Source organism: Lepisosteus oculatus, chromosome 5, assembly GCF_040954835.1.
Source record: "Lepisosteus oculatus isolate fLepOcu1 chromosome 5, fLepOcu1.hap2, whole genome shotgun sequence".
Lineage (NCBI taxonomy): Eukaryota > Metazoa > Chordata > Actinopteri > Semionotiformes > Lepisosteidae > Lepisosteus > Lepisosteus oculatus.
Window position 1 is genome coordinate 7,727,993 of NC_090700.1, and position 27,174 is coordinate 7,755,166.

Sequence of the window (27,174 nt, forward strand, 5' to 3'; positions counted from 1 at the left end):
GACAGTGTTTAAGCAGTGGGCTGATATTATGTCATGGATCAGTAAACATCATTAATATCTCTAAGGTTTTCTGCAATGAGACTGCAGAGTTGAAAATGATTCCACCACACTCTGATACACACAAGTGGAACAGTCATAAATATCCTGTCAAGTAAGGAAAAAGAAGGACAGTCTTATTGCCCATCTAAGCAAGCTATTGACAAGAGGATGCAGATTTTTTAAATTACTTTTTATAGCATTGATTAGTTGCGTTTACCAGGTAAAGAATCAAAATGTGATGGAAAGAACTGCTTATCATCCTTTCATTGTGCTAATTGATATTGTTGTATTTGCAAGGACTACATCTCTAATCATAAGCAGTATAAACCCTGTTAAAAAAAAAAGTTTACAGGGAATAAGCCTTGCACCATGATTTTACAGATTGTTTCAGTCATAACATATTGGAGCTACCGGTAAATCTAAATACTGGATTTGCATGAGAAATACCGCTGTAGTGTCATATAACCTAGATAGATAAGAGGATTATGGAACAACATGTGACATTTTAAGAGATGGACTGAGAAACATTGTGTTTAAAATAAAGGAAAAGGTACGTTTCCGTGCCATTTTAGCATACTCTTGGATACTGTTGGCTGAAGACAGCAATAAAAACTGAATTGGAGGAGTAAAGAAAGCCATTATTTGATATTCAGTCATTGTCGCTAAGCTTCTGCAAGGTGACCTCTACTGCAATGCTTGGGTGACATGCTTGAAATGTGCAGGGAATACTGTCAGATGCTGAAAGTGAACAATTTCTATATTCCTCACATTTCACTACTGACACCATTAGCCTGCTCTTCTCTTCTAGCCATCTGTTAACCAGGGGAACTGAATACCAATCATAATTTAGGAAAAACAAATACGTACACAAAAATGATCATCAGTTCATTTTAATCAAGAGGAGATATTACTTTGAGCTCTTAGTCTACCAGCTCAATTTTTTAAATCAAAACCTGGCATTCATTTTGTAAAATAAGTTTAGGGTATTTATTTTCTGTGTATAATTTCCAAATGCATACCTTAATTTAAAAAGTAATTAGAACTCATTGATTCTTTGCCAGATTCCAATTTAGTAAAAAGAGTTGTCCTCTTTACAGTGTTTTATTTTTATTAATCTTAACGATTTTGAACACTGTACATGTGTTTGATGTACACTGCATACAGCTGCTTTCTGTTCATATTGTAACTACTGGAAGAAACAAACCCACAACCTTAAATATCCACTTCAGTCTAAAGTATGGCAATGCAAGACTGATTTTATAGGGCCCTGGGATAAGTGATTATTATCACCTGTAAACTCTGTTTGAGGGGCTGATGTGGCAAAACATTGAGAAGCTGTGATGATGAGTGAAATGTCACTCATCTTGTTTTGTAATTAGCAGGTTTAGTGTTTTAGCTGAGAAACAGTACAGTATATGTGTATGGCAATTTCAAAGGTTTGTTGAATTAAAAATAGACACCAAGAACAAAGAGCTAAAAATATGTTGAAAGGAGTACAAAACATACAGTCAAAAATGGTGTAGCAGCCTTACAAAGATTTGCTATATGCACAAATGTAATTTAATTTGTAGGCACCCACAACACTGCAGTAATTTTCTGTAAATTAGCCTTAAAAAAGTTAATTATTTTTCTAGCCGAAAAATTATAAAGTCAATTCTGCTGTACAGTATGTATTCTACTAGATACCACATCAGTCTCAGAAGTGCATAGCTAATTTTATGATTTTTATGTAGTATTACTGTAGAATTGGGTATTAAAGGTGAGCTTTTCAAGGTTAAATAAATTGAATGGTTACATAATATAACTCCATGGCAAACTGTCATGCTTATACAGTCCACAAAGGTATGATTTTCCACTCTATGATGATTTAGGTACAGTACACACATAAGACAGAAAGTAACTGGTTGAGCTCTGTAGTTCTGCTCATTCCCAAATGGTTATTAGTCATCTGGCTGAGTGTTTGCTCTTGAATGGTGGTGACTCTATTCAATAAGTCATCATTTATTTGAAAAACAAACAAGTATAAATAACTGTGCCAAGTGCTGAATTGCAAATATGTACAGTAGCACAATGAAAGCACTTGGACTATTTGAACGAGGATCCCATCTGCTTTATTCCATGCTGTAAAATACAAAATCAGTCTTTCAGGCAAAACAAGATGATAGTTCCTTTACATACATATATCAAATAGAATACACATTGGAAGATCTAAAATACATTTTTAATTTACTTTTGCAGGGTAACTCAGGGTTGGGATTTAGCATCGCAGGAGGGACAGACAACCCTCACATTGGGGATGACCCCGGTATTTTTATTACCAAAATTATTCCAGGCGGGGCTGCAGCAGAGGATGGACGACTCAGGTAGGTAGACTACAAACAGAGCAATCAATTCATTGGAAAATGTCAATGGTAGTGTAAAAATGCCATTTTAAAATTAATTTCTGAGCCTATTCTAAATATGAAGATACAAAAGATATGAAATTCAGTTTGCTATTTTGCTGCATTATTGGGAAAATGAATAGTAATGTTTCATATTATAGTCTGTTTCTATTAACATGATTGTATTGTGCTTTCTTGAACCTTTCTGAAACTTGCTGGCTTTAACAATTTGGATAGATTGTTAATTATGATAAGGCCACAACAAATCCAGAAATTCTTTTCAATGGTAAGCAATAGACACACATATTACAGTCATTAAAATGACTGCATGACAGTGTGTGGTTTCTTTCTCATGTTTATTTTGCATATCAATTTCTTAAAGAATGTATTGATATTAGAATACATTACAGAGGGCTGTATAATCTGATTTTATAAGACACAGCACTGTCCTTTTTCTTGCTTGATTTGATGAAACAAGTTTAATAAAGAAAGAACAACTGTCACTGCCATACCTTTTCCAATTAAGATAACAGAAGCACTGAAGAAAGCTTTTTCTGTGACTCACGATTGAACTGCTCAGTGCTTTTTATATCACAGTGAAATGGATGAGCTGTAAGTGTAGTTATTTGCCACCATTTCCAGTGGCAGGTATGAGCAGTTATTATTCATCTTAACTTCCTACCAGAACAGCATTAAAATAGTCTATACAACTCCTCTAAATTTGATTGGTTTACTCTAGTAAGGTTGTTTTACAATTATGGAAATAAGTAAGAAGGAGAAATTGTATGCCTTTACATACTGGTTATTTACAAGTATAATAAAGAGAACTAAATTAGTGTTTCTTTTACATTTGATTTATTCATTTTGTTGACTTGGACAAAGCAATACATAAATACTTCTATTGTAAATATTATTAGTATATTGATACACATTGATGAAATGTAATCATTGGAGTAAGGAACTAAAATTAAAATAGTAGGGTCTTGAGACACTAACAAGAAAGGTCCAGTCTTCTGTCTAATAAATAGTGTGGAACTAATCTTAGAAGAGCAGGGATCCTAAACCAACTCTATTTCCTTGAAGTAACCTTAATTTCTCTGATGAATGCTGAGACAGGGTCTGTTAGAAACAGTCATGCATGCTTTGAAAGGTAGCCAATAAAATATTAGCTGGGCTAAATTTGTGCTTACTGCAGAGTGAATATCATTTTGGTTGCTAATTATGCTGTATACATTTTTTGCCCTAACCTTGTTTGACTTTCAAGAAGATTGAACAGGATGGGCTTTAAATAAATCACACAGACACTGAAATTAATGGTTTGTTTTCCAAGGCAATACGCAAGACTAATGAAGTTCGAAAACAGACAAGCACCATCAATACAGTACATTCAGGATTGAATTTGCAATTGCTGCTCAGTCAGGTCCTTTCATTCTAAGTGTTACTGAGAACAGAACCATACCATGTAATCAGACAACATCAGTAGTATGACCCCATGAACAGCTGTTAATGGGGTGTGAGAAGGAATAGGCTTCTGTGAATCATATAAAACTTCACACCTTACAGTAGATCATCATTTATGTGCTGTAAGAGAGGAAGCTAGAAAACCATAATGTCAGACCTGGCATACACTCAGCACACACATTCACGTTTGGTCAGTTAAGGATACTATTTGGGAATAGAAGAAACAAGAGTGGAAAGACAAGATCTCTTGTCTAATTGTTATTAGAAAACTCTGAATGCACTAATTGTTAGCGATAAGCAGGGACTTATCAGACTGAATCCCACTCACTCCGTCTCACCACCTTAAACTTGTGCAAGAGGCGTGTGAATCCAATTGTGAGGTTTTATGTTGGTTCAATTGACTGAATTCAGGGGATGTTACGAGTTCAGAGGTATGCTACCAAGAGCTGTCCAGGGTCCTGAATATTTCTGTGAACAACTTTGTGTTGATCCTGTGCAGTAGCTTCTTTCTTGCTCTTCTCAGCTATTCCAGATTTGTATGTGATTGCCTTTTTCTCTTATATTGTCAGTGAAACAATATTGATAGGATTACTGCTATTATGTGTATGATCCCCAGAGTCATGCATTTGTTTTCTTGATGAACTCCCAATGATGCTTTATTTCTTACACGCATTTCAAGTTTTAATGTACAGTATTTCGTTGTACCTTTGCAGTGTAATTATTTTTTCAAATAAGAAAATGAGAATTTTTGTTTTATTTTTTCAGAAACAGCATAGAAGACCAATAACGGGAAAAAAGAAACATTTGCAAATAGAAAGTTTCTTCTACCTGGCTTTTGTGTCAGGACAAAAGAACTGTCATTGCTCACTTTCTTTCATCTGTTCTCTGTCTGATACCACTCATACTCTGTAACAGATTGTAATTGGGAACAAGGGCCCATCTGATAGGATTATGTGTCTACCGCAGTTTGTAATCAAGACATATTTTGTTTGTTTTTTTGGTCCATCCCGGAGGCTACATCTCAGTTGGCAGAGACAGAAATGCTTGCAATGACCTTTATAACAGTGAAATTCTCCTTCTCCTTCAGAGTCAACGACTGTATCCTGCGGGTGAATGATGTAGATGTTTCTGAAGTCTCGCACAGTAAAGCCGTTGAGGCCCTTAAAGTAGCAGGATCAATTGTACGGCTTTATGTGCGCCGGCGAAGACCAATGCTGGAGACTGTAATAGAAATTAAACTCATCAAAGGACCAAAAGGTATGATATTTTAAGTGGAGGTACGGGTGCTACATATGTTATCATCATATAGATCCAACCTTTAATTTTGTTTTTGACTAAAGTTTTTAAAAATGTCATTGGAAATAAGAACAAAATCTGTTTTAAATTCGATTTTTTAAACAAGCAAAACAATTAAGTCATAGAGTGTGTAAACATAATCCAATAACATTACTTTAGTTTACTATAGCTTTTATTTTATTTAAATACACTATTAGTTTGAGATGATGGTCACTAAATATGCAAACTAATCACAGACTACAGGATGAAAGTTCCCAGGTGTTCTCAAGGCATTTGCAATGGATTGTATAATGGAAATTATGTAGGTTTTATCTGGTTTAGAAATTAAAGTTTTATTCTGAGGCAATCACAGGAAGAATAACTTCATTTCCCGTGCTACCTTGTTTGCTATCCAGCAGAGTCAGAATCTAATTTATTGCCCACACAGAGTGGAAATGTTTGCCCTCGCTGGGACAACAATAAACACAATGCAATTCTGAGTACATAAAACATCCAGTGGATTTTACTAGATGTGTACAATGCATGCAAAATAAATAACAATACAGTGCAATGCAATAGAGTGCAAAAAGTGAAAGATTAAAGTGTGACAAATATACAATATATACAGTACACTGTATACTGTATGTTATGTCAATACAGTGCTCTGAATGGGCTCATACATGAGATTTTTCATGGCACACGGAACAAATGATTTCTTAATAATGTTTTCGTAGCCTTTAGTACTCAAAAACGTAGACCAGATAGTAGTTTTTCAAATTGTGTTGCAGTAGGTGAGATGCAATGTATGCATTTCAGTACCTTTGCTGAGTGCTGCAAATTATACTCATATAGATAGAGTCACTCAGTTGCAAAACAGTAATATTCATCATGAGATAAATGAACAGGTTGTCAATTATGGCTTTATTAAAGTTTACTTAGACAGGGCCACTGCATAAACTTGATTTCTGTATAAAATAAGTTTGATGTATAATTTTAACATAATGCTTGAATCAGAATAGTACAAATTCAAATGCATGAAAAACCCCAAACTATCCAAACCCCCAAAAAAAGATACTGTAAGTATTGTACTCTATTGAAGTAAGCCTTCAATTTAACAGACTGCACTTTAATGGATATCAGATTCAACAGAAGAAATGTATTAAAGGGGAATTATGTCTGTAAAATCAGAAATACCCTGCAGTAACCTGTTTTATTGTTCTTATAATAAAACCCAAGAATATTGTTTTTTCTAAGAAAAAAGGCATACCTAGTTAAGTAATATGTAATATTGACTATTGTCTTATGCTCTCCTCAGCTTACTGAGCTTCTTATTACAGTATGTTACTGAACTTCCTTAGCGCACAAAAGTTTGCTTAGGAACTTGTAATCTCCCTTTCTGGAGAATGACTAACAACCCCAAATGATTGACAGATCTAGTCAATACAATATTGACTACTGTGCACTTGGAAGAGAATAAACAAAAACATTCTGTCCTTTTATCTGTCACTCTATTTTTTCTTAGAAGTGTCTGCAGTGGTGAAAAGCAAGCTACAGAAAGATGACTATAAGTGCAGTAGAGCAATGTGACAAATCAGTGATGTTCGGGAATTTCAAAAGAAATAGAGCAATGTGGCCAGAGATATAGTCTTTGCAGTATATTCATCTCTCTGTTTGGATAAAGCTAGATAAACACTGGTCTTGTTGCTTCTGTACAAGAGAAAACAATCATTCTAAATGCTCATGGCCGAAGTTGAAAGCAAGAAACAAATTCACAGTCTTATGACTTCACCGCCTTTCTAATGTTCTTATGTCTTGGCCGTGGGAGTGAACAGGTTGATGTGATACTCTGTCTTTTCCATCTTCCTGTCATGTTGCCTGTCCCCAGGGCTGGGGTTTAGTATTGCAGGTGGGGTGGGAAACCAGCACATCCCCGGAGACAACAGCATTTATGTGACCAAAATCATTGATGGTGGAGCTGCACAGAAGGATGGGAGGTTGCAAGTTGGTGACAGGCTGCTTATGGTGAGAGATTTCCAGCTAAATGTCCATCTCAGCCACCAACAAAGGCCTCCGTGTAATGGAGGTTTTATTTTTTGTAATTATCTAGCTTATGGCAGCTGCTTGGAAGTCTGGCACACATTACAAACCAGCGCAGCAGCGCATAAAAGGAATTGAAAAGTCCATTAGGAATCGACTCATTTTCATCCAGCAGCAAATGGGCCTTTTTGTCAGAGCAAATTTAATGAAACTTTCTTTTCAAAATCGTAATACTCAGAAAGACAATAATATGAGTAATCATTAACCCTATAGGCTCTGTCTTCTCTGTAGCAGTACAGTACTCTTTTTATTTAGTTTGGATACTGTGCCTGGAGTTTAACCAGTTAAGTCTTTAAATAATTACAGACTGAGCTGTAATAATGAAATAAACTGACTATGGCTGTACATACAGTACAGTAGGTACTCGATTTGTTTTTGCTATTATACGTATAGCTATTATACGTATAAAACACACTTTTCCCTATAGGTGAACAACTATAGTTTGGAAGAAGTAACTCATGAGGAAGCTGTAGCCATACTGAAAAATACATCAGACGTTGTATATTTGAAGGTGGGAAAGCCAACAAGTGTTTACTTAACAGATCCTTATGGACCACCTGACATCACACATTGTGAGTATTTCATTATTGTTTGTGTTTATTATGCTGATGATGACCTTGTAGTCCATTCTCTTATTTCAGTGGATCAGAGTTATAGAACAGTTAATATTCTCTAGGAAAGCAGTCCATCTCTCACTGACACCACTGCATAATCACAGTAACCAGTCCATCCCCAGGGGGTCGTTTTAGCATGAGGCTGACACCTTATCCACTGTACATTCAAATGCACTCAGTTAAGGTGACACTCGGCACATATTGAGCCACCTTACCTAATGGGGAATCTGAAATCCGGTCTGACTAATGACATGTTCCAGTCTTGAGTCTTAACCTGTTCTCTGGGCAAGCATTTAAAGACCCATCTTCTCAATATATTTTAGGCATAGAGATAAAGTGGAGGAGGGTCAGATGAAGGGCTTTATTATTACTATTATGAACTTAACTAACCCAACTTCATCATGCGTTGGCTTCAGATGATACTGTATCTGATTTTTGATATTGTGTAAGTGCTCTTGCTGTCTTTTGTGTTGCAGCATTCTCTCCACCAATGGAAAACCATATCTCTTCCCCTGGCAACAACGGCACTCTGGAGTACAAGTCCAGTCTTCCCCCTATTTCACCAGGGAGGTACTCCCCCCTTCCAAAACACATGCTTGGGGAAGAGGACATTAACAGGTTGGATGGTTTTTCATTTTTACGGTAATTACCTCACTTTTTTTGAGAAGAATGCTCACAGGTAGATATCCTGTTTGTACCATTGTGTGTGTGGAGGTCAAAATGTTATACCAGCGTTCCTTGCCAACAAAGATGGAAATGTTTTTGTTTTGTCTCAACACCACAATTGCCTTGTTTGTAATGTTATGTTTTCTGTGTGTCTCACTGTGTTAAGTATCTTATTCCCCAACTCAATGAAAGGCACAAGATTATTAGAACACTAGCAATAGATGCAACGTAGGTTTTTTTTCTGATATCTGCCAGGGTATGAATTAAATTAGAAAGGCAGGAAAAAATAACACAAACCAACCCCAAACCAAACTTTTTTCATTGCTAAAGTTTTAGATTTTTGGAACAGATGATGTTATAAGATGTTGTTTTTTTTTCATTTTCTGGCTACATACTCATATCTGAGTGTTGCTGATAAGCAATAATGTGTTTTTTCTCTATATGAAAGTGTCAATTTCGTAAAGGCTGGCTGAGAAGCCTGCTGACTCTCGTGGAAATTCTCTTTTCAGTTTTTTCACTGTTTGCAGAAGGTTGCAGGTATCTCTGAAGGTTTTTCTCAGCACTGCAGTCTTTAATCCTTTTAAAAGTTTTCTTTATTTTGTACAATGTATTTTAAAAACATTTAGGCTTTTACGATTTGCTCTCTAGATGCATTATCAGTTGCCTTTTGCATTAGACTAGATAACTTTATACATTATTGTGTTTTATGTTACAAACTCTTATATAAGGATACAGTTATTATAGAGGAAATTTAACTTCTAAAATGTCCTACTGTGTGTGTCACACCTGAAAAAGGCTCCACAGCCGAAATGTTGTGTTTCTTTTCTTTTCAACATGGAATAGACCTTTTCTTGTTCCTTTTTAAGAGTTGGTCTTCAACTAACAATTGTCCTATCAGAATAGCAAAATTGTTGAGAAGAACAGACATAGAAATGCATCACATTAGTTGAAAGTTAGGCTTCATGCTGGGGTTCATGGAATGATTGTAGGGATCAAATGATTACAAGGATCCAATTATCCAATATAATCCATAATTATCCAATTTAAAGCTGCCTACAGATACAGTACATGAATCATAAGCCCATTCAGAGGAAAGTATGTGTTTGAATAAAATAAAAAAATCTGAAAGTGTTGTATCTCCAAGGTAATAAAATATTAAGAACATTATTATGATTTTAATATGTGAAAATGTCATCACTTTCAGTCTTTGCTAATCTCCTGCTGGGCAATAGCTTTCCCAAGATTTTCTTGTGTCCCGACAATGAACGATTCATTATTAAAAGGAAAGTGCTGCATACAAAAAAGCACACTTCAGTGTTTTACTGCATATTCGTAGAAGTAAAAGGGATTCTTTGCCTGCAGGTTGGAGTTTAGCAGACTTAGGCATCTTGCCAAACTGGTCTCTCCCTGATCTCCAACATATCTGTTTATTAGTCTGGGCATTGATTGATGGCACTGCCAACTTCAGATCATATTTTCTGTGGATTGAAAATGTTATACTTCATAAAGCCTACTGTATACAGTATAAGCTTAGAATATCAGAATAAAAATAATGTCAAATGTATGCTGATAGCATAAGAACATAAGTTACAAATGAGAGGAGGCAAATAAGCAAATATAACTTTTTTGGTAACTAGGAGCTAATTTATCTCACAATATCATTCAGCCAATTCTTGAAAGAAGCAGCCAGGACATTAGCTTCAACGATGTACAGTAGCAAGGTAGATTATTCCAGAATTGACATATTGGCAATAAATGAATACTAAAAGTGCAAATACTGCTTAGTTCTCACTGTTGAAGATAATTCATGATGGATTTTTATTAAAGAGTTACATTTAGTGTGGCTGTTGTAGAAAAAATCACTGCACACATCAATATAAAGCTAGTAAATTAACCACAAGCACAACGTTCAGAAAATGACCCCTTTATGAGGGAAGGATTATGGACAGTCATTGTCTTTTCCAAGAGGTTTATTTAGCCTAGGTGTTATGGATAGTCTGACCTCAAAAATTAATCTTCTAATCCATTATATGGCTATATTTTATGTAACACAGCTAGACTTTCTGCTGTTGAAATGTAATCCAGTAAATAGCAGTCAGGACAATGTTTTTTTACTTTGCACATACTATGTAGTATTTGGTTGTGTTAAAATAAAGAAATCAATACTTTCATGAGAATGTAATTTTTGCATAAAATACATTAGTCTGTGAATGTGTTATTACAGCACATAGGAACTTAAATCCTTCTTTTTATAACTGTTGTAAGAACTGACAAGATTACAGATTAAATCTTGCACAAGTATAACTCTATACGATTTCTATACTATTTCTTATCAGCTGTCCTTGATTGTGTTTTTCTAAGAACATTATTGTCGATGTTAGGGAATAAAATACATTGGATGAGATTGGATGAGATTGGAATTATGTTTCTCTTTTGACCGAATTTAACCTAAGAAAATGACTAGTCATCCAATTTTTAATTTCAGCTTAGCCGGAGGATAGATTGTTTATGGAAGAGGAGTCATGGAGTTTCATAGACAAATACAGTTGTGTGTCGTTCATCATTAAATTGAATATACCGTATGTTATTATTCTTTCACTTTGGTTCTTTCTGTTGATTTATACTTATATCACCTTGCGTTGCTGCTCTATCGATATAGGATTTGTTCACAACAGATTTATTAAATAAAAAAATATTTTCATGCATTATGTTATTTAAGTCTGACATTTATATATAATTAATATATTATAAATTTATGTTAGATTTCAATATATATATATGAACACCAGTTGTAGCCCTTACAAATGTTTTTAATGTTCTAAATATTGCTTTTTTATTTTTTAAAGTTTCATCTTTTTAGCAAAGAGAATCTAGGCTCAATCCAAACTTCAAATAGAGCTTTTAACTTTTCATGTGCTGCTTGCATTAGCTCATCTATTTTGTATGAACTTCTTGTTTCATTTTTCTAGGCTTTTTTTATTAAACACTAAATGACACAAAGGAATAGAAACATTGGTAATATGTTTTCATTGATATCATTTAAGTTTTATTTCACCTTCTAATTGTCTGCAACATTTGAAATTATTTTTACTGTACATATGTTATATTTGTGATATGCGAGAATATTACAAATATTTTTTGGAATTGTGGCAATATACAATGTAGGCAATGCACACTTGTTAACTACCAGTGCATAAGAGGGTGGACTGAATTATATTTTAGTTGAACTGAATGTTATGTAAGGGGTGTGAAATGCTTTTTCTATCGTTACATTACATCTGAGAGACAGCATCATTTGAAAAGTCCTCTTTGACAAGAAATGGATTCTGATCATTTCCTGGTTCCATCTTCAAAGTGAGATTGCTTTTTAAATGTAGCTGAATCAATCTGAATGCATTACATCACCGGATGCTTAGTTTCTTTTCTCAATCTTGTTATCTTGAACCTTCTGCTTAAGGGAAGCTAGTGCTCAGTGACAGCGTCAGTGACAGCGTATGGAACATTTGACCTCCTCCGTGTCTTTCTGCAGAAAACACTACACTTGATTTCACTTTACAGTGTTTTATTGAGACATGGCAGAAAAATACAGTATCTATGAATACAAACCTTGAGGGAGAATGTCTTTCTTATTCAGAATGACACTGTGCAGACACGTTTGACTTCCTCTTAAAAAACACACTACTAAAAGGAGCTTTTTCTGTTGTCTTTAGCTGTATAGCTTTTTATTTTAGTTATTATTATTTGATGAAAATGGTGAATTATGAAGAGAAAATCAGGACAATAAATTCAGCTCCATGAAGAAACTAAATCTTTGTACAAAATAATTGTACAAATAAGAATTAATATTTTTATTTATACAGTCTTCTAGTATAAACTTGAGTTATGAGGTGAATAATGATAGCTTTAAACTATCAAGCAATGCAAAAGCCATTGGTACTTAATATCAGCTTGCTTTGTACTCATGTACACTAGTACTGTGTGTTGTTGATGTTTGGTGCTTTTGTCATTTTTAATAAAAGCCTTACTTGAGTTCAACTTAACGTCAGCCAAACATAAAAAAATGTACGTTAAGGACTTTGTAATACTTTATATTTTGTGTATTGCCCTGTTTTGTTCACTGCCTAGATTGACTGTATCATTTTAGACAGCTCTATTCAGCCTTTCTGGTTCAGGCCTTACCTCTTTGGCCAGCTTTCATATGTCTTTGTGACCTAAAAGTAAATGAGCTATGGAGGCATTGTGTGCCATTCGTTCGCTTCAGGTCACTGTAAATAAACTGTGTAGTGGAGTGAGTACAAGAAAGAAGATGCTGCTCATACTGCAGGAAGCTCGGGGCAAAACAGAAATTAAGAAACATAATCTGTCCACAGCCAGGCATATCCACCTAACCATGTGTTTTTGCTTGATTCTCAAAATATTGCAAACACAATTGATCTCCAATATCCTCCAAAACACGATGTAAAACAGGAGAAGTGGTTCACTGTGCAGCAAATTAAGACTATGGCTTTGATTTAGCTTAGTGAGTGAACAGCAGCATGTTTAATTCAGCATGCTATCTATTCAATCAGCCACAGGCCTACACAATAATTCCAGACAAATTAAATCCTGTACATACTCCAGTAATAATAAATACTGCAAGAAGCCACATGCATCTTAATTATTTGCATTTGAGATTACTCATCCTATGGATAGTTTTCAAGTTTAATTTACTGTATATTACAGCTTCAGCTTCAGACATTTTTGTGGGGGTAATGTCACCACTTTTATGAGCGAGCTTCTTAATTCAGATGTATTGCACATTCTAATTTTTTTCCTTATCATCATTTTAAATTGAAATACAAGTAAGGGCTTTGTGGGGAAAGTTTCTTTCTGTGAGATGATGTTTTGTCCGTGCTTCCTAGTTAGATGTGGTCTGTCAAATGGTGTTGGAACATATTGTCATGTTCATTCTTTGTGGGTTGTCCGGAAACTCTCTTTCAATCCTTTTCAGTTTTGCCTGTTGTCTCAGCTGTGACCCTTTAAAAATACAAATTTTTTCGAAATGTCTATACTTGCAAACTTTTATATTTATTTGTTCTACAGCACATAGTTTTAGCTGTTTTATTGATTTGACTTTTTTCCAATTAGAAATGCCTCATTAGATGATGGTGAAAGTCACAAGTTCGAATCCCAGCACTTCCAGTTGAGGTGAGAATCCACGCAGCAGGGCTGTGTGACAGGTTTATGGTGACAGTGCTAAGATTTCTTTATTCTGCATGAGCTGGGTGTTACCCCTTGGGAAATATAACAGTGAAGCACCACTTTTGCCATTGAAGTAAGAGAAAGATGAAAAACAGAAATTAGCAAAAAGAAAAACGAATTTCTACAATTTTAGCAGTATCGAGTTGTCTCTATTACACATTATTATAAGTTGACTGAAAATATTGCAACAGCCGCAACATCATTTTTTTTTCATCCATCTAAAAAATCTGATTTAACCGTTAAAGGATGTATTTTTAAACAACATTTTTCTTCTTTGCTAAGCTCTTGAGTGTTGGTGCAATGAGGTGGGAGTTGGGGAAAAAGGGTTATTGGAAGCAAAAGTGATTATGAATAGAAACATAACTCTACTGGCTCCTTATGGATGTCACAGTGTTTCAAAGTCACAGAATGCTTTAGGTTTTGAGTTGAAAAATCCTTGTTTTGTCTCAGCCTTTTCTTAATTTTACAACGTCAAAGGTCACAGGTTTACTTGGCTTTTATTTTTAACAATGAGAAAAAAAGGAAACATACTGTAACAATGACTAACATAATTTAAAGCCAAGCAGAACTTTCTGTCTGAGATGTCACAACTAAAAATGATTAATTTCCAAAGTCAGGTGAGAAAAATGGAAATTAAAAATCAAAACTAGACTTTGAACCCTAAGTGAGTTTTCTTCTTTTATTCTTGAATGTGTTCTTCGCCACAGAGAACTTGACTGAACCATGATTGAACTTTGATGGGCTTTCATTAGAAATAAGACTAAGCATCTGAGATTTTTTTCAAAACAAAAAATGGGGCGGAGTGGTGGCTCTGTGGCTAAGGATCTGCACCTGTGGCTGGAAGGTTGCCAGTTCAAATCCTGCAGCTGGCAGAGGAATCCTGCCCTGAGCAAGGCCCTTAACCCCAACTGCTCCAGGGGTGCTGTACAATAGCTGACCCTGTACTCTGACCCCAGGCTTCTCTCCTTGTCTGTTTGTCTCATGGAGAGCAAGCTGGGGTATGCAAAAAGAAGAATTCCTAATGCAAGAAATTGTATAGGGCTAATAAAGTGATGTTGTTGTTGTAATACTGTAATACCTTGAAAAATGATTCTGTTCTGTATACAGTATACTGTATGGTCATTCTGTTTTTTTACATGAGTGTTTTTCAGTCTCTGAAATCAAGAATTCAATCTGCAGTCCATACAAGCCTTTTCAAGCAGCCATCACTGGAGTGTCATGTACAGTTACTATATGTTATGCTTCTTCTACACATTTGTATTACATACTGTACTAAGCACTACTTTAATAGTGGTACAAACATAATGTTATTACATTTAATAACAAAATACTGTTCACAGTCAGTAGCAATGCAATATATTGTATGTTTTACTGTTTAGGGCTTTTAGGGTGGTTATTCGCATAACGTACTGTAAATTACATATTTGTATTCATCTCTCACTTTTGTATTCAGTGACAAAATACTATTTTATTTTTTTTTACTCTCTGTCTTTAACTCCTTTCTTTGCTCTTGTTTCTGTATCACCAGGCCACCTGAGCCAGTTTACAGCACTGTGAACAAACTGTGTGACAAACCACCTTCTCCCCGCCACTATTCCCCTGTTGAATGTGATAAAAGCCTCCTCCACTCAATTCCTTTCCCTCACTATCACATAGGCCTCCTCCCTGACTCTGAGATCACCAGGTACAAACACATCTCTGCATGCTGCCTGTATCTCTTAGAGTTGATATACAGTACAGTACCTATGCACCTCTGGCTGGCACTGTGCATGAGTGCATGTGTGTATTCGTAGGTGCTCGTGCTGGTTTTTATGTTTGTGATATTATTTGCCTTTTGGTGGTTTTATTGTCATTTGTGCTCAAAGCATTTGACTGTTTGATTTTTTGGTGGCAGCATTTAAAGGGCTAATGGTTTATAAGTAAGTTGTTGACGTTCAATTTATGGTTTTCTACTATAATTCACATTAACCATTGGTTTCTTTTCTAATAATTTGCCTCACGCTCTCTGCACAAAATACACCTTTATTTCTTTAAAGAAAATCCATGTCTTTCATACAGCTTGCTTTCAGCATCTTTACTGTGCTGCCTGAGCATTATATTATTGGTTTTGTGACTGTGAGGTTTTTTAGTGTGTAATGTGATTGTGGTCTTTTTCTGAGTTGTATGATTACTGTATTTGCCAGAATAAATCTACCTTCTGCTTTATGATTTTATTGTGGTTTAAAGCATCTTGCTGTAGCATTATTGCACAAAACATTTTAAAGAATTGTTTATTCAGTAAAAGATTTACTATAGCCATATAGTTGGGAAAGATTGCAATTTTATCTGCTGAAAAAAACATTTAGTGAGTTCTTAAAAGGCCTTATTTTCTATTTAGATATTAACTAGCTATTTAACTAGCAGGTAATGGTTGATTAGGTTGAATCGAAATTTCAAGTATTTCTTTCTAAGAATTATAAAACTTGAATTTTAACATAATGAATTGTCAGCTTCTTAATCACCTTTCATGGAAATAAATCCATTTAAATTCAGCACATTAATTACCAAAACACAGTACAAATGTTTACAATTTATTAACAGGTTAACACGCTTTTCTTATTGTGAGAAGAATGCATTCATTTTCTAAAAGGAATATTAAAAATTCAATTTAAAACAAGGTCCTTTGTTGCTTATTAGTTTTATTTCTAGTTTTGGTATGAATTATTTATAAGTGGTCTGTGTTAATCAAAACTGCATGCTTAATCATTTTTGAGCAGGATACATACTGTATATGCTTATTTATGATTTAAAGAAAAGTTTGCACACAATCACCTGTATTGTGAGTTAAATTTTCAACATGAATAAGTCATAAGAAAGCAGCTCATACTGTATATCTAGCTCTGTAAAACAAAGAGTAATTTGTACCCCTGGGTGTACAGCTTGCAAGTTAATTCCTTTATGCAACATCTCAATCCGATCACGTTTACCGCTTGTGGACTTTTCCGTCTACTCACTAATTAATACATTGTTAATTATATTTTATAAATATTTTATATTTTAACAAAATGCACTGTCGTTCGATCATTTTTTTCTAGGGGTATTTTATACTCATTTATATTATCATTGCACATTGCTTTACACTTTGGGAGTAATTGATTAGTACACAAGTAAATACTACAGTACAGTCTCCTGGACCAATGTGCAATGGTTCTGATGTGTGTCACACAGTGAGTTTTTTAATATTAAAGGAATTGCTCATTATCTTCACTCCTGTTAGTATCACCAACGCTAGTATTACTCCTAACTTTATTAATTATTCTAAAACAAAAAACTGTGAAGCAAATAGAATATGAATATTGACACATTGACAGGTTAATGTTGTGAGTCCCCATATTCTCAGTTTTGGTTTGAAAAATATTTTAGACTTTGTAAATTCTCTTCTTAATCTCTGTCAGCTCTGAGCCCAAGAGCCTGGATACAATTTTGATAAGGTGTATTTTGTTAGTGCCAGTAGGGTATTCGCAAGTTTGTATTAACACTTCAAGGACAATTCAATTTATTATTGCAATAGGGCACTGTAAAGCAGCAGAGACAGATCATCTTTACTCAAATGAACAATTTAACAAAATGCATTTATGCTTTTCATATAAAGGAATATATAATATATTTTCAACAATCTATAAACTGGCATTTTAGGACTGAATGATTCAATGTGGTAGTTAACAGATTACATCTTATTTTTCCCTTAAGAAAGGAAATAACGCACAAAACAAAAGAGAGTAACACAATTACTAACACAATCCATTATAGATTATAGATTAAACAGTGTTACAAAACAAAAAAAATAATGTAATTCAGATGGTCAGTTTCCCAAAATGCTTGTTTTTTACAAAGCAATTACTAAATAGATTGCAAGTAAATAAAATCGGACTTTTACCATAGTTTCAACACTTCTAGACCAAAACTGTTTTAATTTTTTAAAGTGCTGTCATCTGTTTTATCATCGCTTCCTTTCAACAACTAAAATGAGGTTTAGTGGAGCCAGTTGGAAAATCAAATCTAAAATTGAAGTGAGTATTATTAAGGAAAATGCTTCAAAGGTCTGTGTCCTAAAAATGAAAAGAAATCCAATACTCTTGAATAATTTAAATCAACAGTTTGCTTTTTTCAGTTCCTCTAATGAAAATCACATTGTAGTATTGGTAAGGTGGGTCTTTTTTAAAGAAAGGATCGTACTGCATATAATGTAATGCATAGTTTTATTTTGAAAGAACCATCTTAATTTGGAAGAGAGATATCTTGCTACTAAACATCAAGGGATTATTTATCCAATATACTGGACTTAAAATATTGCACAATTAGAATTGAAACCTTGCATTCATGTGCTTTGAACTCCCCTGAGACAATGGCTTCAGTAAAAAGTCCTCGTACTTTTTCCCTCTTTTTTATTTCACAATTTAAAATGCTTTGGTTTTGTAAATAGTTTGCTCCAGTGAACTGTGAAATAATCAGACCAAAGCTTGTCCCCTTAACCTTTTTTTCACATTACAAAGGTTTAAAGAAAACCTCAGCAGTGTTGGGGATTGTTTTTTTTTTCTTTTCTCCACACCTAAGGTTAGCTGTACGTAACAATAATTAGAAGTTTGTGGAAGCGAGCATACAGTATTGTGGGCTAGGCTGCAATGACATAATTTAAATGCACTGTTCTTTGATATTCTTTACAAGATTTGTTTTTATCCCCAGTGCTTATACAGTAACTCCCCTATTTATTTTGTAGTACTACTTACTGTATCTCTCAGATTAGCCATATAAAAACCTATCTGACAATGTTAATGCGGATATTTTAAGATACTGTATAACACTGTGCCCAAAATGAATAGTGTGCAATGATGGAAACATGAGTCAGTAGGTACAGTACTGTAGGTGTTATACATAGCAGTAGTAGTTTAGATGATTGCATGATTAAATGTGTTAGCTGTACAGTATGTGAAGAAACAATGGGTTTTTCAATACAGTCCTCATTTATTCAAGTTGTATGGTGAAAATAGTTTTCACGGTATTTTGAATTACTGCTGTCAACACCTGATCTAAGCCAGTTCAAATCTGTTCGGATGTGTCATTCTTTTTGAATGAACATTTGCCTGAAACTGTTAAAGCAGGTCTTAAAGAGATGAGATATTGTGTCCTGTTGTGGTGTATATATGGTTTCTTGCATTATGTTTTTTACTGTAAATCCATGTGTATACAGTATAAAGACTAAAAACATTTAGAGTGCAAACGCCTCAGAGTGCTATACTGTATACTATATTACATGAAACAGGCATTCACACTAAACAGGTGATGAGGTGGACCAGTATGCACTTTACCCTCTGGAACAGAATTTCCAAACTAGTTCTCCAGTAGGATGACTGGGGATACTGTTCTATAATACATTCAGATAAGACCTCAAACTGAGATCATGACTATTTAGTCATTAAAATTCACCATCGAAAGGGTAACATTTTCCCTTAATTCAATTGCCAAATTAATTGGTCACTTCTCAAGATGACCAGCTGTATAGCGGAACTGCTGGTGTCTGTTGGTTGCCTAGTGTTACCTGAGTGGTTACAAGGTAATGCTCAAAGCAGTGGAAGGTAAACTTTTTGTGCTAAAGAGTGTTAACATAAAAGTGGATAAAGTGTTTCATGTACTAAAAGCACTCAAGGTTAATAAATCTCCAGGGCCTGATGGTGTCTTCCCAATTATATTAGAGGAAATAAGAGATTGTATTTGGAAACCATTGACACAACTCTTCCAATAGTCACTCAAGACAGGAGTAGAGCCCAGGGATTGGAAAAATGCTATTATACCAATAGTTCTATTACATGCACAATTATGTAACCAATTATTTGAACTAAACTAGATTTTCACCTACTGTATCTGGAAATATTATCCTAGGAAAAGATGTACTGTATTTAGATTTTCAAAAAGCTTTTAAAAAAGTGTCTCATAAATGATTGATGATCAAATGACAGGTAGATGGCATTTAAAGTACATTTGGAGTGTTTGGATTGAGAATTGGTTTAAGAAAACAAATGGTAGTAATAGAATTGTTTCAATTTGTATGGTGAAAGTATTTTTCACAGATAAGGGGATAATACTCAAATTAAGGCGAATTTATATAACTGATTCTGGTACTGTATATGTAATAAATTAATCAAGTTTGATACCAACAAGATAGCAAATTAAGAGGCCTAACAAACACCATAGAAACTACAAAGGAAATTCTACATAAAATTATAGATAAAGGACTGAAGAAACACCTAGAAGAGATAATTTAATGTATAAAAGAGCAGGGTTTTTGCAGGCAGGTGGTAAAAATAGAAACTAAAAATACAGAAAGGGAAATGCTGAGCTAGAAGAGGCTACATATAAAAAGACCTAGCTGTTAATGTTGACACATCATTTATATATTCTAGATAATTTGGCCAGGCAACTAAAATATAGTATACAGTAGTTACAAGCATATAATTTAAATCAAGGAATGTTACAGTACATTAAAAGTTTATAATGCACTTATAAGGCCTAATTTACAGTAGAACATTGTGTACAATTTTGGTCATCATGCTATAGAAAAGAAGCATGCTAGAGCAGATCAGATAGATACAATACATTTCAGGGCTTTACAGAACAATCTGTACTGATAGGCTGGAGGAAATTAACCTTTTTAGTCTTAAACAAAGAAGATTATGAGTGGACATGATACAAGTATCCAAAGTATTCTCTAAGCTGCTGACCAAACCCAGCAGGTTTCTTCACAACAAACAGTAAAGCATGAACTGGAAAGCATAAGTTGAAACTGCATGGAAGTGCATTTAAACATGAGAACAGTAGGAACTGTGAGATTATGGAACACGGCTGTTTTTGCAAGCCCAGAAGAGCTTTACGGCCTAGTCTTGTTTAGAACATTTCTTATGCTGCATCATGTTTTATTTCCATAATGTGACTTAGAATCCGTTTGGATAAAAGGCACCATATAAATAAAAATGCAAGGGATAATGAAGAAGGCTCCATGGCCGAAACGTTGTGTTCTCTTTCTTCTTTTTTTCAGCATGGAATAAACCTATTACTTGTTCCTTTGCAGCCTACGCATGCTGATGCAGCTACCCACCTGAATTAATAGAATATACTGTATGCTGTAACAAGACAACCTTTCAAGCATTTTAAAATATTTTGACTGAGCTGACATACTCTAAGGTTGTATTGAAAGAGACAGTTAGCAGAAAGTTATATGCATCACATTTGCTTTTTGTAAGAAACATAGAACACATGAAGCATTTCTAAAATGGAAAAGTAAAATTTTTAGACTATTAAAGTGCAGCATATATTTTGCAGTTTTAAATGCCTCTGGTTACTTAGGAACGAGAATAGATTACCGTTCTTAATAAATGATGTGCTCTTGTAACCTGCTCTTCGATTTAAATAAAGTGCTCTGTCTACTATAGCTGAGTATTGAATAGACCCCTGTGAAGTTGAAAGCTTCCTCTGCATGAAGCATAAGGACCACAGGGGAGAAAAGAGTGCTGCAAACCCAGTTTGTAAAGTAATATACATTAGTAACGGTTCCCCTCATTTCAAATTGAAGGAAAGGTTGTTAGGAATGAAATGTCATACTAGAATGAAAGGGAACTTTCTTTTTAAACAACTGCTGAGTGGGGAAATAGGAAAATATCATGTTACTTGTTTTTTAAGGAATATACATACTTCAAACCAGCATATCACATTGAAGAATGAAAGAGCACTCAGCATGCATGATGAAATCATTAATGGCTGATCAAGATTTCCCAGAACAGCACTTAGCATTACATATCACACATAGCAAAAAGGGATATGTTGAAAAAAAAAGAGATTTATTTATCTTTTTTAATAACAATATACAATTGATTTATTGGTTTGCTGTTATTGCTCATTCATTCATCAAGCCTCAAATGAATGGAATCCAGCTGGAGAGTATCTAAACTAATGAGAATGCTCTGTGCCAAAAAAAACCAAAACAAAGTAATGCTTAGTTTTGATCAGCTGCAGTCTCCATCTGACTGCAGTATTCATGATTGAAATTCTAAAATATCCTAATGGAAAAAAGGCTCATGCATGCTGGCCTTCTGTCTTACTAAGAACTGTGAGATGAATTAAAAGAATACAAATGGATGAAGTATATCGACTGAATGTTGTTAACCATTAATATAGGACCAATAATTATAGGGTGGGACAAGGTGTATCCACCTATTGGAAAAATTAACAAACCTGGGCACTTAAGTTTTTTATTCTGTGCAAAATGAACTATACGTTATAACTGTGGTATGATGGTTAACTTAACAGGAGGTTATTATTAAAGCTAAGAGACTGCAGGTTAGCTCAGCAGAGGTTGATTGAATATGTATGATGCCATTTTCTTCCAGTTCAGTGGTTGTATTCTGGACTAGGTAAGTAAAGATCTACGCATCAAAACTGAAATTACTGAGAGAAGCCTTATAAAATGGGTTTTACAGAGATCTTGGCTTTTGATTGTATAGTATATTATAGACCGTTCTGAATGTAACATATTAGATTACTTTAATAGTTGTGTACAAAAAAGGATCAGTTGGCTTCTTCAAAGTGCAAGGTTTTAATATTATCACAAGATGCTTTATTATATTGTTGATTATTAATGATGTTTATGTACAAATGTTGTTCTTTTAACATACATTGAATGCAGATACAAATTAGATAACTCCCTTATCATGTTTCTTATTTTAATGAGAGTTGTTACTATAATTCTTAGGATATTTAAAGCTTTAATACTGAATTAGAAATATCAGGGTCTTAGTAGCAGTAGGGATTTAGTGATATCTAAGTACTAATTTGACTGACACTTGCAAAAGTACACAAAAAAAGAATTAAACCAGATTGAAAGGGTATATATAGAGTAGGACTTTATATCAAATGCTGGGGATAAATCATTGCTCCACATCTGTACAATGATATGCAAAGAATAGAAATCTATAAAATAATTAAAAAAAATAGTTTTTTTTATTTATGTCTTACAAATTAAATTTAAAGTGCATTGACAATCTTAAGCCACATCTTTATCAGAAATGAATTTATTGCACAATATATATATATTAATGTTTCCAGGATGTTGCTGCTGTTTGATAGAATTTGTTGTTATTGCAACTTAATACATGGTACTGTACAGTACTGTATGTCTAGATGAGAGAAATGTAATGTTTGTTAAATGGATATGTATTTATCACATTCACCCCCAACATATCTTTTTATATTTTTCCTGGCTCTGGTGTGAATTTTCTTTATTTTTGTTTTTCTACTCACAGCAATATTCTTATATTGTTTAAGTGCCTTTTTAATAGTAATGACAGGCTAAACATCACACAGATCAACAGTCAATACAGCAGTAGCCTTTTTGGGTACATCATGGTAAGTAAAGCAGTAGTAAGCATAATTTAGAAAAAAAACATTGATCTGTATACTGATCTGATCTGAATATTATTTATAGTAAATATACTATACATATTATTGATTATTATGTGCACTACAGGTGATTGATTAGGTTGTGGAATAAAGGTTGTCTTGTCTGCTCAGGGTTTTATTAAGGTCTGGTATGGTGACTTTTCTTTATCTTATTTACCATATTAACCCTCCTAACCATACCATTAAACAAGGCTTTTAGTGATGAAGTGATACCCTCCTTCTTCTACTCTTAAACAGTACAGTTGGTGTTGAGTTTTTCTTCCCCATTTACTCTTTATAGGAAAATGAATAAGGAGAGGCTTTTGGTTTTTAATAACAGTGCTATGTTGGTCAATAAGATTCCAGTGTCTGGAATAAAACCTGTGGCACTGTTCTCCTCTGAGCACTTTATAATTCCTGCACGACCTTTCACCATAATATATTCACCATATTGAGTCAGGTGACTTCTGAGGTACTGTATGGGGGAGCTGATGCATTTGATACTTTTTTTGTCACCTGATTCAGTAGTGTAATTACAGACTGATACAGTACAGTAGCATAGTACTGCATTTCTTTTTTGTTTTGTCCAGTAACACTTTATTGCTTATGTTGGGTCTTGGCTTCTTTTAACGTTTTAATAACTCAAGCAGTCCCTTACCAGTTCAGCTGAGTGTACAAAGAACATCTAAAGTACCGAGCTTTTGAGGGATGCCTGACAGACTTGAGTAAAGCACAATAAAAAGGTAATAACCTAGACTTGGGAGGATTCTCTCATCTAAATTCTGTGCCTTCGCTACAACTTTGAAAACTCATGCAATCACAAAAAAAGAGAGGGATGGGGAGAGTCATGAGATGGAACCCTGACCCGTGGTGCTCACTCCCATCTTGCTATCACAGAATGATGGGATTGAAATGAACAGCAATAAGGGAGCCATGGCAGGAAATGTATAATTTGCAATACATTCAGACATATTTAGATCTATGTTTTATACTATTTGTATTGTAAAAACATACCTAAATTATAATTAAAGTAAAAAAAACAATGGAGGTGGTTTGGGAGAGTATTAGACTGGATATTATCTTGGAATAGTTTTGCTTCCAAGGGTAGTTGTGTGCCATTTGAAATTGTTTTGTGTAGAGGCAAATGACAAATGTTCACTTTCTGGCCGAAAATGTTTGGAATTTGGAGATAGAATAAGATTTTCCCTTAATTTTAAATGTATTGAAGTGTTTGTGTTTGGAATTTGGAGATAGAATAAGATTTTCCCTTAATTTTAAATGTATTGAAGTGTTTTAATTGCATCTAACCTACTTTATCATTTTGGCGAAGTTCCTAAATAGGTAAAACATTGAGTTAGAAGTACTGTAATGATGATATTGCATATGCTTGCCGATTCAAGTTATTTTTCCCTCCGCAGTGTCTAGTAACTGTAGACCCTGGCAGATAAATTATACTACCTTTCTTTCACTTAGATCCAGCTGGTTACTGACCCGACATCAGAAAGAATGTAAATCATTAGGAACCAAAATGACTAAATGCAAATGGACAGTCGTGCACAACTGATTTATGAGTGTGGTTAAAGCAATCCATCTGGCTTTCGCTGTTAGAAGGTCCATTCTGCCTGCTAAAAAACAGGAGCTCTGCTGTGTTGCATGCAGATAGATGCCTTTCTTTTCCCAACCCAGATGCCAGCATTTACCAAACCAAGTTACTTAAATTCTCTGAAAACAGCAGCATGCCTAACATTCATCACACCTTATTAACCCCCGACTCTCTGGGTAAATGCACTTTACTTGCATATTTTCGTCATTAACAACTGTCAGAAGCAGAACAAATGCATGCATTTCTAAAAAGTATATACTGTATATATAGTGGAGGTGGTACCATCTAGTGGTGAGGAGAGCAGTAGACAGAACTGGAGTGGCCCTTCTGTGAAACTGACTCCCATTAATGAGGTGTACCGTTGCTCAACAAGCAGCTACTGTAGCAATAAACTGCCCCTTCCCAGGCAGTACCAATCCTCTCTGGCCAGGAATGACCAAGCAGAGCCTAGCGACACAGAATAAAAGCAGTCAGCACAATATACATCGAATGGCAAATACAGTATCAAATGGCACCATTAATCCATTTCTTTGCACTCAACAAAAGGAATTAGCATACACGACACAGGTTAACAGAGCTACACAGTAGTAATGGAAATATGAGTCAAATTTACTTATATATATTATCAACAGCATACTCTGTGTATACAGTATATAATCAAGATCAACATCTAGCTTGATCTTGTAGGATCTCTAAAGCTGAACTGTGCCTGGACAGTACTGGGATTAGCATTAGCAGGTGATTATAATGTAATTAGAATAATTGGAAATTGGTTTAAAAATCAATAGGATGATGAATATGGCATTAGTGGATTCACAGCACTCTGAAAAGACAGGAAAGATGGGATAGTTGCAGGGATAGCACCATGCATCAGATTATTCAGATGAAGGAAGTTAACCCACAAGAATCTTCCATGTTCTCAGAATGTTGGTCAGACTTCTAAATAACATGCAAAGAGCATAGTGTCAGTGCAAATGGACACAATCAAATATTAATGCTAATAAATATAATTAAATCAGGGTTGTAAATGTAAAGGAAGATGCATTAATAATGAGAGATTTTAATTTTCCTCATATAGATTGGGAAAGATCATCAAAGATGTCAGCATCTGAAACTGAATCTCAATTTCTCAGTTTTTCAGGACAAATACCAGGATTCACCCAGTAATTTCAGAAATGAAGACAGAGTGAAGAAAATGGCGCTCAGAGAATTATTAAGGAACTCTGATCCTAATATAGTGTTTTTTGAAGTACAGTAAACAGCATTTTGAAACTGTGTAGGTAACCCAAAACAAATTATTAAAATTTCAGGAAAGCAGACTATGAAAGATAGGTCAGGATAAAGATGGAATCAGTGGAGAATGGCTTGCAGCTGCTTAATAAGGTTCTGCTTGAACCACAGAATAGACTCATTCCAAGAGTAAACAAATCCAATACTAGAAAGCAGTGGTTGAAATGATTTGATACATTGATTATGAATGAGAAAGAAATAGCTTTATAAATTAAAACAATATAATCCACTTGAGGAAATGGGGCACAGTATAATGAATTACAAGCACAGGTAGAAATGTGAGAGGAGAAAGAATATTACTACAGTAAAAGGATGAAGTAAAGAGTCTCACAGATCACATTGGACACTGTTAGACAATGAAAGGGAAATGACTGATGGAAGTTCTTAACTGAAATTTGGAGGGATAAGAAAAGAGAAAGCCAGTTACACACTGCTTTTTTAGATCACAATCCTTACTGACTTAGTGCTATTTATATACTGTTTACAGGTTGTTTATTTCATTCTATGTGTGGGCTGTGGTCCAAACAACAAAGTATGAAAGAGAGATATTTGCATAATCGCTTAATGTCTTGCAGTGCTTAATTGCAGGCACATTTATTTTAATTTTCTACTTGAGGTTTTAGGAGTCTGATACATTGTCATCCCCACCTGTGTCTATTCATCATAAAGAGAGGGAATTTATAATTATCAAGTAGAGGAGGGATGGCATATAGTTATGCATGCTGAAATTGTTCAAACGCTATACTTTAGCATGTTTCTGAAACCATGGACTGAATGTAGAAAAAAGTAGAAACAGGCAAGCACATCAATTAGGTTAACTAATTAGAACTGGTGATTAAGGGTCTAGTTTGGAAATAAAACTTGCATACATAAGTGACCCTCAAGACCAGCATTGAGAACTACTGTACTGTACATATATAAGATAAGAGAATGTTTCTAAGCAAGAATTCAGCAATCAGAATTTTCTTGCTGATGGACAGGGTTTTTAACTATACTATACCTAGAGCCAGAAATATAGTTTGGAATTTAAATATCAATAAAA

General features: G+C 34.5%; 1 protein-coding gene across 31 annotated transcripts in view; it reads left to right on the plus strand.

The window, feature by feature from the left end:
* The window catches only part of dlg2 (discs, large homolog 2 (Drosophila)), a 276,018-nt gene that overhangs the window by 186,060 nt on the left and 62,784 nt on the right, over positions 1 to 27,174 (plus strand). For 20 of the 31 annotated variants that reach the window (XR_011189623.1, XM_069190023.1, XM_069190039.1 and 17 more), the window contains 7 exons: positions 2,278 to 2,402; positions 4,969 to 5,138; positions 7,042 to 7,178; positions 7,681 to 7,825; positions 8,344 to 8,509; positions 13,661 to 13,720; positions 15,303 to 15,458. Coding sequence is in view for 30 of the 31 variants with exons in the window: in XM_069190023.1 (XP_069046124.1) it covers positions 2,278 to 2,402; positions 4,969 to 5,138; positions 7,042 to 7,178; positions 7,681 to 7,825; positions 8,344 to 8,509; positions 13,661 to 13,720; positions 15,303 to 15,458 (959 nt within the window). In the remaining variant the exon portion in view is untranslated. The remainder of the gene's footprint in view (positions 1 to 2,277; positions 2,403 to 4,968; positions 5,139 to 7,041; positions 7,179 to 7,680; positions 7,826 to 8,343; positions 8,510 to 13,660; positions 13,721 to 15,302; positions 15,459 to 27,174) is intronic. The other 11 variants (XM_069190022.1, XM_069190030.1, XM_069190043.1 and 8 more) reach the window with 4 other exon arrangements.